At 50.3% G+C, this 17,531-nt stretch overlaps 1 protein-coding gene across 1 annotated transcript in view; it reads left to right on the top strand.

The window, feature by feature from the left end:
* Rhod (ras homolog family member D) overlaps positions 1–9,564 on the top strand; it is an 11,492-nt gene extending 1,928 nt beyond the window's left edge. Inside the window, exons 2-5 of the mRNA XM_005351670.3 lie at positions 5,793–5,880; positions 6,466–6,575; positions 8,453–8,587; positions 8,976–9,564. Of these exons, the coding sequence (XP_005351727.1) occupies positions 5,793–5,880; positions 6,466–6,575; positions 8,453–8,587; positions 8,976–9,143 (501 nt within the window). The 3' untranslated portion in view covers positions 9,144–9,564. The remainder of the gene's footprint in view (positions 1–5,792; positions 5,881–6,465; positions 6,576–8,452; positions 8,588–8,975) is intronic.
* Positions 9,565–17,531: the final 7,967 nt, after the last annotated feature.

Genomic DNA, 17,531 nt, shown 5'->3' with positions numbered 1-17,531 from the left:
GTGTGTGTGCGTGTGTGTGTGTATACCATTTGTCCTTATTCTCCCCTCATCTGGGAGGTCCCTGACCTGAGAGAGGGCCCCTTTAGTTCATTAGTTTTAGTAAGTTATCAAGTTAGTTTTGTATAGTTTTTGAGACAGTCTCCACATGTAGCCCAAGTTCAACTCAAATCAATGACCCTCCTGCCTCTGCTGTCATAGTGCTGGGATTACAGGTGTGTAACACCACTTACGTGGAATCCCAGCATTGTATATTGTTTTTTATTTTGTTTTGTTTTTCTGAGACAGGGTTTCTCTGTGTATGTAACCCCACCATCCTGGAACTCTATCTGTAGACCAGGCTGGCCTCGAACTCAGAGATTCACCTGCCTCTGCCTCCTGAGTGCTGGTTTGTTTCTTGAGATGAGGTCTCAAGTAGTCCAGGCTATTCCTCCTAATCTTGCCTCCACCTCCCAAGTGCTGTGATTATGGGTAGTGCCTTTCGAGGGGACCATGGCGGTAGCTCTGATATGGAGCTCAGGTCGCCCTGCCCTGAGCACCCCAGGGCACTCCGTGACCTTTGAAGCCGTCATTGCTGTCTCTTGGCCCAGCTTCAGCCGCTTCTGCCTCAGGCAGCCTAAAAGCCAGGGCGCCAGCAGCCTGGAGGCTTAGGGTCCATCTTTCAGGCTTTCCGCTTGCAGCAAAGGGCAGAGAAGAGAACACGCTGGAAATGTGGAGCGGCCTCTGTGACCCTCGTTGACTGGAGACCAAGTTCAAGACAGAAGGGGCACTATAGAGCTTATGGGGCAGGAAGAGGCATCAATCTCCAGAAAGCCTAAGTTGGCACCGAGAAAGCAAACATTCCTAGTAGCCAGGAGGTGGGAGAAAACACCCCAACTAGCCAAGTTGGAAGTCCTTCTCACTCTGCTCCAGTCTCTATAGGTGTCCACCTGGGGAACCCTGTTCTCATTCTGTGATAGTCACCTGTTGTGAACCCCAGGAGGGCAAGCCCGGGGCTGAGTCACATCTGTCCTGGGTCAGCCTGGGCCAGGCCTTGGGTCTCTGGCTGAGCAAAACTGAACAGATAAGATTAGGCACTTCTGCCTGGGGGGGAGGGTCAAAGAACACCACTAAAGGTATAGATAAAGTAACATTCCCAAGTAAGGGGTGGGGCGGTGACACTTCTCAGTGATGGAGATGACAAAGCCCTTTTCAGCTCGTGTCTGGTCTGTCTGACGTCAGGAGCAAGAATAGGTGACCTCAGAAGAGGAAGGTGTCTGACTGATGTAGTCCATGAAGACCAACAGCCCCTGCTCTCTGCTTCTGCCTAGCCCACCTAGTGCATGACCCTAGGCAAGTCACTTTCCTCAGAACCTCTTGAGGACTACGGAGGTTGTCTGTCTGAGTCTCAGAAAAGAGCCTTAGGGAGTAGTGGGCTAGGGCCATCTTCACACTTTGTGAAGCACTGGCCTGTCTGGCCATCCTGACCCTCAGATCAGGAGAGCCCTCAGCTGGTATGTGGGTGACCACGTGACCACATTGTGGTCTCAGATGCAGAGGTCAGTGGTGCCACAGTAACAGATTCTTGCTCTAGGGCAGAGGCCAGAGGCAGCAATTGGGGACGGGAAAGGGTACAGCAAGAGGGATGGATAGGGCTGGTATAAATACTGCCAACCAGGTGAGCAGTGACCATCCGTGTTGCACCAGGCCTTTCCTTTGCATCCCAAGGTGGCACTGTTTTTCCTAACCAGTGATGGTGCAGACCCAAGGCCACACAGCTGGTGGTTGTCAGAGCTGGGTCCTAAACCAAACTCATCTGATCTCAAAGTCAGTGCTGTCCTCGCTCTCTTTCCCTCCTACAGGAAAAATGCTGAAAGGAAGAGGGCCCTAAGCCTGTAAACAGGGATGGGAAGGCAGCTTGGGCCCTTGTCTGTCCCTGTCCACTTCTATTGCTATAGGAAGTGGCAGACTGTCCATGCTGACTTTGCCGATTGCCCTCTACTGCATGGCCTCCCAGCCCTAGAGAACATACTGACCCATCACTGTGACTGCCCCTCCCAGCTGACCAGGGCCTGACTCAGAGGACTGGCAGGCAATCTGGCCATAAGAAAGACAGGCATGAAGTCCTACTGAGTCATAGGCAGGTAAAGACCCTGCCCAACATGGGAAAGGAAGAGACTAGGGATCTCCACACTGTGACCCTACCAGCCAGCCCTGGCCAAGTGATAGAAGCCTAAGGGGTCCTTATAGGAAGTTAAACCTGGAATGGTGGCTCATGCCTGTCACCCTAGCACTCAGAGGCCGAGGGTAGAAAAACTGCAGTAAGTTCCAGGCCATTTTGGGCTACACAGTGAGAACCTGTCTGAGGGGAGGGAGGGGGAGATGGCTCACCAACCCTGACAACCTGAGTTCCATCCTCAGCACCCACATAATAGGAGATCACAGATTCCTGTCCCCTGACCTCTCATGGGTACTCTGGCATGTGTGCCCCTCCCCCGATAAATAAATGTAATTAAAATCAAGCAAAGAGCTCAGTTGGTAGTGTGCCCACCTGACATACATGAAGTCCTGGATTCAATCCCCACCATCACATAAACCAGGTGTGGTGCCTGCCTGTGTATGTTTGCCGCATTCAGGAGGTGAAAACAAGAGGATTATAAGTTCAAGGTGTTCCTAGGCTATGTGAAACCCTGGTTCAAATAATAAAACAGTAACAAGACCAGGAGGTCCAGGGCTACTCATGGCCAAAGGCTCCAGACATAGCGGTTTGGCATACTCCATTGGCTTTTCATCTAGCTATCAGACCTGTCAGGTCCACTTTTCAACCATTGTAGAGAGGGTGCACTTCAAATCTGGGACAAGGTGAGTAGGTGTGGGGCTTGGGGGGGGGCAGGAAAGAGAGGGGAGCCCCAGTGCCTTCTGCAGGGGACAGGCCTGGGTTGAGGTAGGGGACTGTCTTAGGGTTTCTATGGCTGCAACAAAACACCATGGCCAAAAAACAAGTCGAGGAGGAAAGGGTTTAGCTTACACTTCCATATCACTGCTCATCATTAAAGGAAGTCAGGATAGAAACTTAATCAGGGCAGGAACCCAGAGGCAGAAGCCATGGGGAGGCAGGAGCCATGGGGAGGCAGGCATAGTGGTGCACACATGCCATGGGAAGCAAGTCAGCAAGCAGCACCCCTCCCCTTTCCTTGTTTTTTCCAGACAAGATTTCTCTATGTAGCCCTGGCTGTAGAGACCAGGCTGACCTCGAACTCACAGAGATCTGCTTGCCTCTGTCTCTGAGAGCTGGGATTAAAGGCGTGCGCCACCACCCGGAGACAGGAGGATCACACTGAGTTTGAGACCAGCCTGAATTAGAGTGAGATCTTGTCTCCGAAAGCATGGGGCTGGAGATATGGCTCAGAGGGTACGGGTTCCAACCATCGAGCTGATGACCCGAGATTAATCCCTAGGTCCTCCACATGGTGAGAGGACAGGATCAACCTTTGTGGATCACCTCTGACTTCTATCCCAGGACATGTGTACACACGTTAAGTGTCAAAAAGACAGAAGAAACAAAGCTGCAAAACAGCCGGGTATGGTACTGCATACCTGCAACACCAACAGTTGGGAAGTAGACACAGGGAGAGTTCAAGGTCATCTGAGGTACACAGTGAGCCTAGGGTACCCTAAAGACTACAGAAGACCCTACCTCAAAAAACAAAACCCCCACAAAACCCCAGTACTCCCTACATACACACCCCAAGAGTTATGCTGAGCACAGTAGTGCACACCTGTAATCCCATCGGGCTAGCCTGAACTACAAAGTTAGACTCTGTCCTAGAAAAATAATAACAGGACTAGAGATGGCTCAGGGGTTAAGAGTCCATGTTGCTCTTGCAGGACAGTGGTGGAGTGCCTCCTTGATCCCAGCACTTGGGAGGCAGAGGCAGGCAAACTCTGAGTTCAAAGCCAGCCTGGTCTATCGAATGAGTTCAAGGATAGCCAAGGCTACACAGTGAGACCCTGTGTGTGTGTGTGGGGGGGAGTGGAGAGAAAGGAAAGGAAATAAATGCCTGACGGCTGGATCTTATGGAGGATCTTCTCAACTGAGGCTCCCTCTTCTCAGATAACTCTAGTTTGTATGTCAAGTGACATAAGACTAGCCAGCACAGACACTGTGCCCTGGGTAACCCGTTCAAGAGAGGACACGTCAGGGGGGATCAGGAAAGGCAAGCTGTGACAGGGAGTGTGTGAAAGGGCTCTGTTAGGGTTCTGAGAATTGAGAAGAGGCTCACATGGTGATAGATGTCTCCAGCTCTGACATTCAGGAGGAAAACCAGAGGCTCATTAGGTTCTAAGTGAAACTGGGCTACACAGCAAGACCCCATCTCAAAAAGAACCAAAACGGGGGCGGGGTGGGGGGAAGCAGGCGTCATGGTACTCACCTTTAATCCCTGTGAGTTCAAGGCCAACCTGATCTACGAGGCAAATTCCAGGCCTGTAGTTAGGGTCATACAATGGGACCATGTCTGGAAAGCTCAAAAAGGGGGCTAGAAAGATAGCTCAGGACCTGATGCTCTTGCTGAAGACTCCAAACCACATGGTGGCTCACATCTGTCAGTAGCTCTAGTCCCAGGGGACCTTCTGCTTTCTTCTGACCTCATGGGCATGTGGCACACATGTGCACATTCATTCATGTAGGCAAAACACACACATAAAACCTTTTTTAAAATAAAAAAGGAACCGGTCATGTTAATTCCAGCACTTGAGAGGCAGAGGCAGGTGGATTTACATAGTGAGTTCCAGGGATAGGTAGAGAGCCCGTCTCAAAATGAATGAATGAATAAATAAAAATTGTAAAAGGAGCCTCCCTAGCCACTGTTCTTTTGCTGTGAAGAGACACCATGGCCAAGGTAACTCTTACCAAAGAAAACATTTAACTGGGGGCTTGCTTGCAGTGCCAGAGGTTTAGTGCATTATCTGCGTGGCAGGGAGCGTGGCAGGTAGCATGGCAGCACAGGCATCATGCTGGAGAAGTAGCTGAGAGTTCTACATCAGGACCCGCAGGCAGCAGGAAGAGAGAGCAAACTTGGGGGTGCTTGCATGTAATCCCAGTACTCAAGAGGCTGAGGCAAGAGGATTACCATGAGTTCGGGGTAGTCTAAGCTAAGAAGACCCCAAGTCAAGGGGTGGCAGGATGTTGCATACCTTTGATCCTGAAACAGGGGCTGTGAGCAGAAGAATCAGAAGTTCAAACCAGCCTGGGCTTTATGAGAGCCTATCAAAGTAGACCCCAAATAACTGAGAGACTGAGCTCCGCAAGCCAGACCGAGTCTTCTTTAGTTAGTCTAGGCTCCTTGGTGCCCAGAACTAGGCTTGGACAAAGTGCTAATGTTTGCTGGATGAACATATGGGTGCACAAGGGAAGAAGCAGGTATAGGTTAATATCTTCCCAGAAAGAGGTGTGCACACATGCAAGAGCTCAGAAGTGGGCACGGGACAAAGGTAATACCAGTAGCCAGCATGTATGGGGTCTGGCTGTGCAGCAGACGGAGCCGAGCACTCTGCCTGGACATTTCACTGACTCCTTGTGGCAATAGTCTACCCCTACCACAGGGGCATCATCTTCCCATTTATAATCAAGGAAAACAAGGCCAGGGAAGATGGGGACCTTCCTGGCACCCGGCTCTAAACCTTCCCCGAAGGCTGGTCACTGTGACACTGGGAACCTTCTCAGAAACAATCACAATGAGGGGTTACACATTCCCAGGGGTCTGCTTTGCTCCAAATCCCTCAAAAGCTTCCTAACTGTCCTCTTTCTTCTTCAGAGCTACAGCCCCACAGTGTTTGAGCGCTATAATGTCACTCTGCAAATGCAGGGTAAACCTGTGCACCTCCAAATCTGGGACACAGCAGGTAGGTGGGGGCTCTGGGGGGGCAGGAAAGAGAAGGGGAGCCCCGGTGAATAGGCACTGGCATTAGGAGGGGCCCCCGGAACTGAACCCTCCACCTGTAGGTGCCCACTTCTCCAACCCAAGGCAGCTTCAAGAGATAGGCTGATCCTGGCTCCCAAGCTTTGTACCCTGAATTTAGCTTCTCTCAGACCCCCTCCTACTCCTGGCCTTGCCCATACATGGGTTGGTTAACTAAAGTCAAGGAGACCCAGCAGCCCCCTGATAGTCCACCTGCTAAGACCTCTCTGTTGGGGTCACATCTGTCCCCGCCCTCACTGCACATGCAAGGGCAAAGTGGATTCCTAAGCCTGGCCTCTGCCTCAGGCTCACTCCTTGAACAGGATCTTCCAGTGATGGCTTCTCCAGGCCAAGGCTGCCACATCTCACAGGCAAGCCAAGTAAGAGCCACCACCAGGGGACATCCACAGGATACACAAAACTTGACTCCACCCACTAAAATCCCTGGTCTGCTAAGTTCCCTCCCTGGTGTTGGGGAGGTGCTGAGAGCAGGCAGGGGACTAGAGAGTGACTCCTCCCCTTTGCCTAGGGCAAGATGACTATGACCGCCTCCGACCCTTGTTCTACCCCGATGCCAATGTCTTGCTCCTCTGCTTCGATGTGACCAGTCCAAACAGCTTTGACAATGTCTCCAACAGGGTAGGTGATGGGGTGAGGGATGTGTCACTTCAACACCCAGGCCACTGCCCATCACCCTTTGCTCTGTCAGCTGTCAAAGCTTGGCAGGCCTGGGGCTAGACAGATGGCTCAGTGGTGAAGAGGGCATACTGAGCTGGGCAGTGGTGGCGCACGCCTTTAATCCCAGCAGTAGGGAGGCAGAGGCCGGCAGATCTCTGAGTGTGAGGCCAGCCTGGTCTATATAGTGAGTTCCAGACCATTTGGGAACACACAGTGAGATTCTGTCTCAAAAGCAAACAAACAAAAAGCTGGGCAGTGGTGGCACATGCCTTTAATCCCAGCACTCAAGAGGCAGAGGCCGGTGGATCTCTGTGAGTTCCAGGCCAGCCTGGTCTACAGAGTGAGTTCTAGAACAGCCAGAGTTACACAGAGAAACCCTGTTCCAGAGGATCTAATGCCCTCTTCTGGCCTCCACAGGCACAGCATGCATATGTTATTCAGACAAAGCATCCACACACACATAAAGAACAAGAAATTTTCAAGTGCCAGGCATGGTGGCTCATGTCCTTAATCTCAGCACCCAGGAAACAGAGACAGGCGAATCTCTAGGAGTTTGAGGCCAGCCTCGTCTACATAGTGAGTTCTTGTAGTTCATAGTGAAACCCTGTCTAAAAACAAAAATAAACAAAAAAAGGCTTGGCAGGCCCTTGATGAGTCTGCTGGGTTTGATACATCCATAGATAATGTGAGGTTCAGAACGGGGCAGCATCTTGCCTGGGGTCACATAGAAATGTGGTAGCAGGGCCAGTCCTCTGGCTCACTCCAGTGGCTCCTTGCCTGCCCTCAGTGCAGCCTAGACGCTGGGTCTTTTCCTTCTGACTTTGCTGACAATGCTGGGCGACTCAGGCTGCCTCCCTAGCCTGGGCCTGCTGGAGGTCATGTGAACTATAAAGTCCAGTTCTAGCAGCTGTCGGCACTCCACTCCATGTCTGCTGCTGATAGTCAGCAGCCTCTCATGATGCCCAGGATCAAGAGGGATTCTCATGGTTCCCCTCAAGGGTCAAAGAGGCAGTATTTTGTTTTCCTCTGCCCAGCCATGGCACAGCCCCTCAGCCACTGCTTGCCAAGACCTCCACAGAAGCAATACATTGGGCAGTGACAGCATTAGCAAAGGCAGCAACAACATTTATTAAGAACTTGCATGCCTTTAATCCCAGCACTTGGGAGGCACAGGCAGGTGGATCTCTGTGAGTTCAAGGCCAGCCTGGTTTCAGACAGCCAGGACTGTTTCACAGAGAAACCCTGTCTCAGAAAAAAAAGAGAGAGAGAGAGAGAGAGAGAGAGAGAGAGACTGGCCATGTAATGGGCACTGTTCATTTACCTTCATGGCAACCATACAGAGTCAAGATACTGTCATTCCTTCACTTTCTATTAAAGTGACAAGTCTAGGGCTGAGCACATCTCTGGACCGAACTTGTTATGGGCATGAGGACAGGGAAGAACAGTGGTGCCTATGGTATGGTGCCACAGTGGGTAGACTCCAGGGTTTGCTGATGGACGGAGAGACGCTGGATCAGAGCAAGAGGAAAACTGAGTCCCTACTTCCCCAGGATGAGGAGCAGCCTGGGCTAGGGAGGAGTCACAGGCCTATGGTAACTGGAATCTGTGGGTCCCCTGCGGGGAGTATGGAGCTGGCCAGTTAGGTAGGGTGTACCTGAGGAGGTCACCCAGGGAGCCAGAGCAGCTAGGGGAGAAGAGAAGGGCAGAAGGGCAGGTCCTGGGTCTAGTGTAGACCGCTCTAAAGGAGCTGATCCTGGTGTCATGAGGCCACCGGTAGCCCCTTCCCTAGGACAGGGTGGTGGATGGAGAATGGCTCACTTGTAACTCTCCCCCTGCAGTGGTACCCAGAGGTGACGCACTTCTGTAAGGGAGTGCCCATCATCGTCGTGGGCTGCAAGACAGATCTGCGCAAGGACAAGGTGCTGGTGAACAAGCTGCGGAAGAATGGGTTGGAGCCCGTGACCTACCACAGGGTAGGAAGCTAGCCCTTGGGCCAGAGGACTTGGGGGAGGGAACTCAAGATACTGCTCCACTGTGACAGGTGTGTACCACTCTCGCGGGTCTTGGGGGATGTCAGGAACTGCTGACACTTGGAAGCAGAAAGCAGGACACTTTCTAGAAGCTTCTGTCAGGAAAAGGATGAATAGAATATATATATAGCACAAATGGGACCCCTGGGGTCCATGTTATTAACCTTCCCTGCAATACACAGGTTATTGTCCACTGTGGGTGTCCTAGAAAAGCCCCACTTCCCACTGTTGTCCTCCAGACTCCCAGATGGCCAGAAGGGCTGCAAGGAGACCAAATGTGAGTTCCACCCTGTACCTGCAACTGGTAGTAGCTCCTATTTTTCCCTGGCAGGGCCACGATATGGCAAGGTCTGTGGGAGCAGTGACCTACCTTGAGTGTTCAGCTCGGCTCCATGACAACGTGGAAGCCGTCTTCCAGGAAGCGGTTAATGTGGCGCTCAGCAGTCCGAGTCGAAACTTCTGGCGGCGGATTACCCAGAGATTTTGCCTCATCTCCTGACTAGTTTGGAACCCACCTTGCCTCCCACGTCCCTCAGCTGGAGAAAGACTCGGGAGCTGACCTGCTCTGTTGACTGGGCTGGACCTAGTCCCCAGGCTGAGCAGGTAGAACCATACCTCCACAGATGGGCTCCACAGAGGCCTGGCTCCCGGACCTAAGAATCCTGAACTGCGAAAGAAGGTTCCCAGACCCTTAGCTCTGGAACCATTAATAGACTCCCTATGCCCAATCCTGGGTTTGCATGCTGAGTAGGGTCTGTGGAGTCTGGTCTGGCGCCACCTTGTGGCTATTCTGAGCTGTACCTACAGGACCTAGGGGTTCTTGGGACCATCCGGCCAGGGCCAACACCCTACCCTGCCCCTTCCCTGGTCATTTTATTCATCCCATTGATAAGTGTAACAATTAAAATGATATCACTTGTTATTTGTGTCCTGATTCTTGCTTCAGAGTATCTTTACCTATACTGTACTAGGTAGGGAAAAGCCCACCCACCTCGATCCTAGGGTGGGACTGCTTGGAATCCCAGCCTGACTTTATCACACCTTGGGAAAATTCTAGGCCAAAACCTCGTCTGTAAAATGACCAATCAGAAGTGACCTCAAGCAGCAGGGCGGTGGTGGCGCAGGCCTTTAATCCCTGCCTCGGAAGAAAGAGAGAGAGAGAGAGAGAATCTGGAGGACTAACACATGCAGAGAGCTTAGCAGCTAACTGGCTCTGAAGATGCACAATCTTATTAGCTAGCATATTAGGCTTTTCCAGAAAAACAAAGACACACACTTCCTTTAAAGAATTTGCTCACAGCTCGTCAGTGATGGCACACATCTTTACTCCCTGGGAGGCTGAGGCAGGAGGATCTCTGAGTTTGAAACCAGCCTGGTCTACAGAGTGAGCTCCAGGACAGCCAGGGCTACACAGAGAAACCCTGTTGGGGTTTGCTCACTGTGGTGTGGAGAAACACCGTGGTGTTTTACAGGTACTAACCATGTAAGTCTAAATTCAATCTGCAGAACCTGTATAAAAAAGCCAAATTTAGGGCTGGTGAAATGGCTCAGCAGATAAGGGTACTTGCCACCGAGACTGACCTGAGCTCCTTGGGACCCTGTGATAGAAGGGGAGAACTGACTCCTACAAGCTGTCCTCCGACTGCCACACGCAAGCCTTGGTGTAAGCCCACCCAAACACACACAGTAAAATTGAAACATTTTGTAAAACTTTTTAGAGTTGGGTGATGGCGCACGCTTTCAATCCCAGCATTTAGGAGGCAGAGGCAGGAGGATCTCTGAGAGTTCAAGAACAGCCTGTTCTACAGAGCAAGTTCTAAGACAGCTAGGTCTGTTACACAGAGAAACCCTGCTTCAAAAAAGGCTAGAAGCTGAAGAGATGGCTCAAGAGCACTGGCTTCAAAATAAATAAGAAACAAACGAATAAATGAGCAAGCAAGCAAGCAAAAAGTACTGGCTTCTCTTCCAAAGGACCTAGGTTTGGTTTCCAGCATCACAACCATCTGTAATTCCAGTTCCAGGGAACTCAATGCTGTCTTCTGGCTTCTGTAGGCACCAGGCACAAATGAGTAGGCAAAATATAAACAAACATAAAATATAAAATCAAGCTGGGCAGTGGTGGCTCACCCCTTTAATCCCAGCACTTGGGAGGCAGAGGCAGGTAGATCTCTGAGTTCAAGACTAGCCTGGTGTACAAAGCGAGTTACATGACAGCCAGGGCTACACAGGGAAACCCTAAATCCATAATAATAATATAAATAATAAAAAATGTAAGTTGCATATGTGAGTGTGCATGCCAGCACTCTTATGTCAAGGTGGGAGGCATACACAGGAAAGTCCCAAATCCCTCGGAAGTTCAAAGCTCACTAGCAGGGGTTTATAGGGAAGGCCAGAAACAAGGGAGACTGCCTCCCGAAAACGGCTACATGTGTACTGTAGAGCATGTGTGCACATATGCACTTACACACACATAGTATACTTTAGGGAGCCTGCTCATGCTGGTGTGACTGTGGGGTCTGGGCTGGCAAGGCTGATGCTTGCCAGGCAAATGAGTCAGGGTTGACATCCAGAGTCTGGATTTGCAGGGCTGTGGGCTGGAAGCTGAGGCAGGGTTTCTGGATTGCTGACTCAAGGCAGAATTTGTCAGGAAACCACAAAGGCCCACACATCCTGAGCGCCACCTGCTTTATTCAAAGACTACTAATTTATACTTATTTTCTCATGTATTTATTTGCGGGGGCTGGGGAGTGCACCATGCCACACCTGTGGAAGTGAAAAGGTAACCCTCGAGGGTCGGTACTCTCATGACGTGGGTCCCTGAGATCAACTCAGGTTGTCAGGCTCGGTAGCAGGTGCCTTCTGCTGAGCCATCTCACTGGCTCCCAAAGTCTACCAATTTTAATATGACCACATCTATTCTTTCTTTCTAAGATAATTGGGTTTTATTTAATTTTCTTTTTAAATTAAAATTTGTTTGTTTTTTTGCTACTGAGGGGCTCAGCTCCCAGCAGGCTCTCAGCAGGTCAGAGGGACAGGGTTTCTCTGTGTAGCTCTGACTGTTCTGGAACCCACTTTGTAGACTGCCCTGCTTTGAATTTTAATTATTTTACTATATGTGTGAGTGTTTTGCCTGTATGGTATGTTTGTGTGCCATGTGCATGCCTGATGCCCACAGAAGGCAGCAGACTGCAGAGCTGAAGTTCCAGAGGTGACGAGCTGCACCCCCATGGGAACTGGGAAGCAAACTCTTAACCCGGAGCCATCTCTCCAATCCCCCGTCTTTTTGTTTTGTTTTTATTTTTATTCTGTATATACTAATTGAGATAACTGTTAGCATTGTGTGGAAGTATTGTGTATATGGGCACACATATTGCCATGGCAAAAGTGTGGAGGTCAGAGGTCAATTTGGTGGAAATGATTCTCTCTTGCTTTTATGTATGTTCTGGAGAGCAGTGTCGGGTGATCGCACTGTAAAGCAAGAGCCCTTCTATTACAACTAAATTCTGTCAGGCATGATGGCATATGCTCATGGTCACAGTGACTTGGGAGGCTGAAATGCCATGAAAGGAGGAGCTGTGTCCATAGCCCACACTGGGCTTTGGAGGAGGATTCTGTGTGGTGCTCAGAACTGGACTTTTGTCTTCACACATGTGAGGCATTGCTCTACCATTGAGCTATAGTCTCAGCCCTGAAGACTGAGCTGAAAACCCAAAGTGGAGCTGGGCAGTGGCACACACCTTTAATTCCAGCATTCGGGAGGCAGAAGCAGGCGAACCTCTGTGAGTTCAAAGCCAGCCTGGTCTACAGAACTAGTTCCAGGACAGTCAGGGCTGTTACACAGAGAAACCCTGTCTCAAAACAAACAAACAAGAAAACAAAACCCAAAGTGGAGCCTGTCACCCCAGTGGATTTTTCCACATGAGCCCAAGACTACTCACCCGCTGTGGCTCAGCCCTGTCACCCGAGCTGGGGTCTTTTGAGTGGAGCTGCTGAACTGGACGGGGGTGGCTTGTTCTTACTGAGTATCACATGCATCAACCCAAGGTTCAGGTTCACAACATAATATGATGTTCCGGGTCTGTTCCAGCTCGGGGCTCAGCAAGGTTAAGAAATACGTGCTTGGATTTAGTCGATGGGGGTTACTGAAAGCTTTGACTTTATTCAAATTACAACAGAAGAAACTCGGATTTCAGGCAGAGCACCTGGACAGAAAACAGACCAGTGTTGCTCTGGCTACTGTTTCACCATTGGTTCAGAGGAGGACTTCAAGGATGAGAATCACTCATTCAAGCCAAACACGTCAACGGGTCAGAGAAGTGGACAGTAAGGGGCTCAAACCTCATCCCAGCTGGACCCCAGGTCCCCGTCAGCCCTTGCAGGCATCTCAGTGCTGTTTGGAGAGCATTTTCTTGCAGAATCAGTTGTAAAAAACAAAATTGAATTCATATTTACTTAAGGCCTTAGCATGTGCCAGACACATACAGTCATTTTCCATGATATACCCCATATAAAGTTCCTGGGTAGATAAAAGAGAACCCATACTGCACCCAGCTCACAGATGAGGGACAGAGCTGGGCCAGGATTAAGCTCAGGATTGTCTAGTATACTTGCATCAGCCCTGCCAGCTCCATCCCTGGGCCCTGGCCCTCAGCAGTCTGCCCTGAACCCCAACCCTGAGCCCTGTCTATACTAATGTGTCTAGACTCCAAGGAGCTCACGGTTTAGGAGAAAAATCCCAGAACTGTCCTTTGTCGATGGGCCTCCTCCCTCCTGCTGCTCGCCGCTGTCACCACAGCAGCTCCGAAGGCTGTTGGAAAGAGCAGGTGATTGGGTCCAGATCTAGCCAGTTTGGAAAGTCTGGGACAGGAGCAAAACAGGAAATAGGAACCTAGAAAATAGCATGCCTGAGTTCTAAATTCAACTCTCAAGCCAGGCCATGGTGGCACAAACCCTTAATTCCAGCACGCCACTGGGGAGACAAAGGCAAGCAAATCTCTGTGAGTTCAAATACAGCCTGGTCTACAAGGAGAGTTCCAGAGCCAGGCGATGGTGGTGTACACCATTAATCCCAGCACTTAGGGAGCCAGAGACAGGCAGATCTCTGTGAGTTTGAGGCTAGCCTGGTCTCAGATTTCTGAGAACTGGAGTTACAGACAGTTGTGAGCTGCCTTGTGGGTGCTGAGAACCTCTGGAAGAGCAGCCAATGCTCTTTTTTTTTTTGGTGGGGGGAGGATGAGACAGCGTTTCTCTGTAGCTTTGGAGTCTGTCCTGGAACTTGCTCTGAAGACCAGGCTGGCCTCGAACTCACAGAGATCCACCTGTCTCTGCCTCCCAAGTGCTAGATTAAAGACATGTGCCACCACCAACCACTGCTTTTAATTGCTGAGCCACCTCTCCAGCTACTTGAACTTCTTATCCTCCTGTTTCTATAGCCAAATACTGGGACTGCAAATGTCCACTATCATCTACTTTATGCTTTGCTGGCTTTTAGTACGCCAGATAAGTACTCCACCAGTAACTACAACCCCCAACTCTTGAGCTTTTGGGGATTTTTGTTTTGTTTCCTGACAGTGTCTCGTGTGTCCTGGGCTGATTCCAAATCACTTAAGTAGTTTAGAATGACCTTGAACTTCTGGCCCTCCTTATTCTACCTTGAAAGTGCTGGGAAGGGGCTGGAGAGATGGCTCAGTGGTTAAGAGCACTGGCTGCTCTTCCAAAGGTCCTGAGTTCAATTCCCAGCAACCACATGGTGGCTCATCAACCATCTATAATGGGATCTGGTGCCCTCTTCAGGCCTGCAGGCACACATGCAAGCAGAATACTGTATACATAGTAGATAAATAAATCTTTAAAAAAATTAAAAAGAAAGAAATGTTGGGAAAACATGGGTGCATCACCTACCCAGTTTTTGTTGCTTCCCCCCTTATAATTTATTTATTTTTATGTGTATTGATGTTTTGCCTGAGTGCATGTCTGTTCAAAGGCACCTGATCCCTCGAGTTACAGACAGTTATGAGCTGCCATGTGGTTGCTGGGAATTGAACTCAGGACCTCTGGAAGAGCAACCAATGCTCTTAACCTCTGAGCCATGTCTTCAGTCTCTGTTGGTTGGTTTTTAAGATTTAAAAAAGTTCATTATTATTTCTATGTGTGGGGGTGTTTTGCATGCATGTATGACTGTGTACCATGTGCATGCCTGATGTTCACAGCAGCCTGAAGAGGGCACTGAATCCCTGAAACCGGAGTTACAGGTAATTATGAGTTGTCCTATGGACCCTGGGAATCAAACCTGGGCCCTCTGGAAGAGCGCTCAGTGTTCCTAAGTGCAGCCCCTGCCCAGCTGGGCCATCACTAACGCCTCCTAGGACAATGGTGAGAGTAAAGGAATGTGGTGGAGCCACATTCCTCCAGCCCTCGCCTCCCATGACCTGGGGCATGCCAAGTCCAGACCCTCCAGATTCTAATCAGCCTCATCTTCCTCAAAAAGGCAAAGCTACCAGAAGCACAAAATCCAGACAGGAAACCACAATGCAGAAAGTCGTTCACAGCTTCCCCATCCAAAGAAAAACCAAAGACCTGGATCCAGCTCCAGCCCACTTCCTTCTGGCCTTGTCCCACAAGCACCTGATCACACCCACTCCAGTTGCACACACAGGGCCACACCCACAGGGCACTGGCCTCTATGCCTTTGACCAGGCTACCCCCACATCCTCCTTGTCATGAAATACCAAGGTAGTGTGGTCCTAAGTTCCCTCAATCACCAAATCTTTAGGGTCCAGTTCAGACACCATCTTCTCCAAGAAATCATCGCCCTGCCTCTTAATCCCTCTTCTCTGAGCACACGTTCACAGGCCAAAACTTGATCTGATCTCTGCAAACCCCTTTGCAAAAGAATTCTGGGCCTTTCTTCCCATCCTGGATTCTCTAAAATGACAGCTCTGGCAGTGGGACAAGGCGTGAGTGTCTGGCAGGGTGGAGGAAGATGCCAGGAAACAAGTCAGACAACTGCAACCAGCCAGACACAAGGGACAAGTCACCACAAGTCAAAGCTTGGTGGCTTCTGGGAAGCCATGTATGACAGTGGACTGTGAGAAGGGGGGGATAGTGAGAGTGTGGCCTCTCCCTGAGGTGAGAAACACCAAAATAAAATACCCCATGACCTCAGTGTCGGGACATGGCTCCTTCGGGTCTGCACTCTAGGTCTCCAGCCACACACAGGCATCCCGTGTGTGAAAGCAGAGCTCAGGAGGGGTGTCCTGCAGAATCATGGAAGCCCTGCTTGCCCCCCAACAGCTCTCCTCTCCCCCACCTCCTGCCAGCACTTCAGTTAGTTCCCTACAACCAGCGGGGAAGTGGGGCCTGGCAGAGGGACCCAACCTGGGAAGACACACAACACAGTCCCTCAGTCCAGTCTTGGGTCGTCTGCTGATCTCCTCCAGGACAGACCACTCCCTGGCATTCTCCGGGGCAGAGGGTGGAGCCATCACTGAGTCATAAAGCTCTCTGCGCAGGCTGGGAGTTGTAAATGCGGATCATGCCACCCTCCTTGCTCTCTGGCCTTTTACATCCCAGGATGAGCACTCGCAGCCCCAGGAAGGCATTCTGGAGCCCAGGGCCAGGGAGCCAGGCCAGAGAACAGGGAGACCTAAAACACAAGCAACCTATTACACACCTCTAAGCAGGGAGTGTGGGGTGCGGGTGTTGCCCTCCCCCCAGGTAGATGCTCCTAAGGAATAGATTAGACAGGTAAAAGAAAGGGATTTTCCTAGCTTCAAATCCTGGCTTTGGAGCAAAGCATGGTGACAGAGGGCTATCATCTTATAGAATCTTAGTACCTGAGAGCCAGGGGCAGGAGCACAGCTGCAAGTTCAAATCCCGACTAGTCTGCTTATCTATGTAGCAAACTGGAGGCTAACTGGAGCTACATAGTGACACCCGGTCTCAAAGGAAAAGGAAGGACCAGAAAGATGGTAAAGACAGTATACTGCCACTAAGGCTGAATCCCAGAATCCCAGATTTCCAGAACCCACATGGAATAATAGACTCAAGTTGTCCTCTGATCGATATGTGTGCATTGTAGCAACCACACACACAGACACAATTTTTTTTTTGTTGGTTTTTTCGAGACAGGGTTTCTCTGTGGCTTTGGAGCCTGTCCTGGAACTAGCTCTGTAGACCAGGCTGGTCTCGAGCTCACAGAGATCCGCCTGCGTCTGCTTCCCGAGTGCTGGGATTAAAGGCGTGCGCCACCACCGCCCGGCTCAGACACAAAATTTTTAAAAAGCCTGGATGTACAGCTGACCAGCTGTGTAATCTTGTTGTATTATCTTCTGTTTTTGTTGTTGTTGGGGCTTTTCTGTGTTTTTAAAGATGTACTTATTTACTTATGTATGTACCCATGTGTTGGGGGGGTGTGCCTGAGGCCAGAAGAGGAAGTTAGGGTTTCTCTATCACTCCCCATCTCTTCCATTCATGAAGCACCTCTCCCTAAATCTGGAACTTGCATTTTTTTTCAGCTAGGTGGAAGTCAGCAAGTCCTCTGTCCCCTCCTGGAACTGGGGTCACAGGTGTGTGAGAGACATCGTCCAGAAAATGCTTTTGCCGGCAGACTCATCTCTCTAGCCCCTCTATTTTTCAGAGATACAGTCTCACTATGATGTGTAGCTCAGGCTGGTCCTGAATGGAAAAGCTCCTCCTGCTCCAGCCTCCTAGGCACGGGGATTACAGATGTTTGCAGCCATGCTTGCCCCTAGGTCTTGATGTGCAGCTACTTGGGTTCTCTCAGTTTCCTTATGTATATCTCTTAATTATCAGTTCCCTTATTTCTATTTATTTATTTATTATGTATACAGTGTTCTGTCTGTGTGTATGCCTGCAGGCCAGAAGA

This window comes from Microtus ochrogaster, chromosome 8 (assembly GCF_000317375.1).
Source record: "Microtus ochrogaster isolate Prairie Vole_2 chromosome 8, MicOch1.0, whole genome shotgun sequence".
NCBI lineage: Eukaryota > Metazoa > Chordata > Mammalia > Rodentia > Cricetidae > Microtus > Microtus ochrogaster.
The sequence above is the reverse complement of the archived record's forward strand: the minus strand, read 5'-3'. Positions and strand labels throughout refer to the sequence as shown.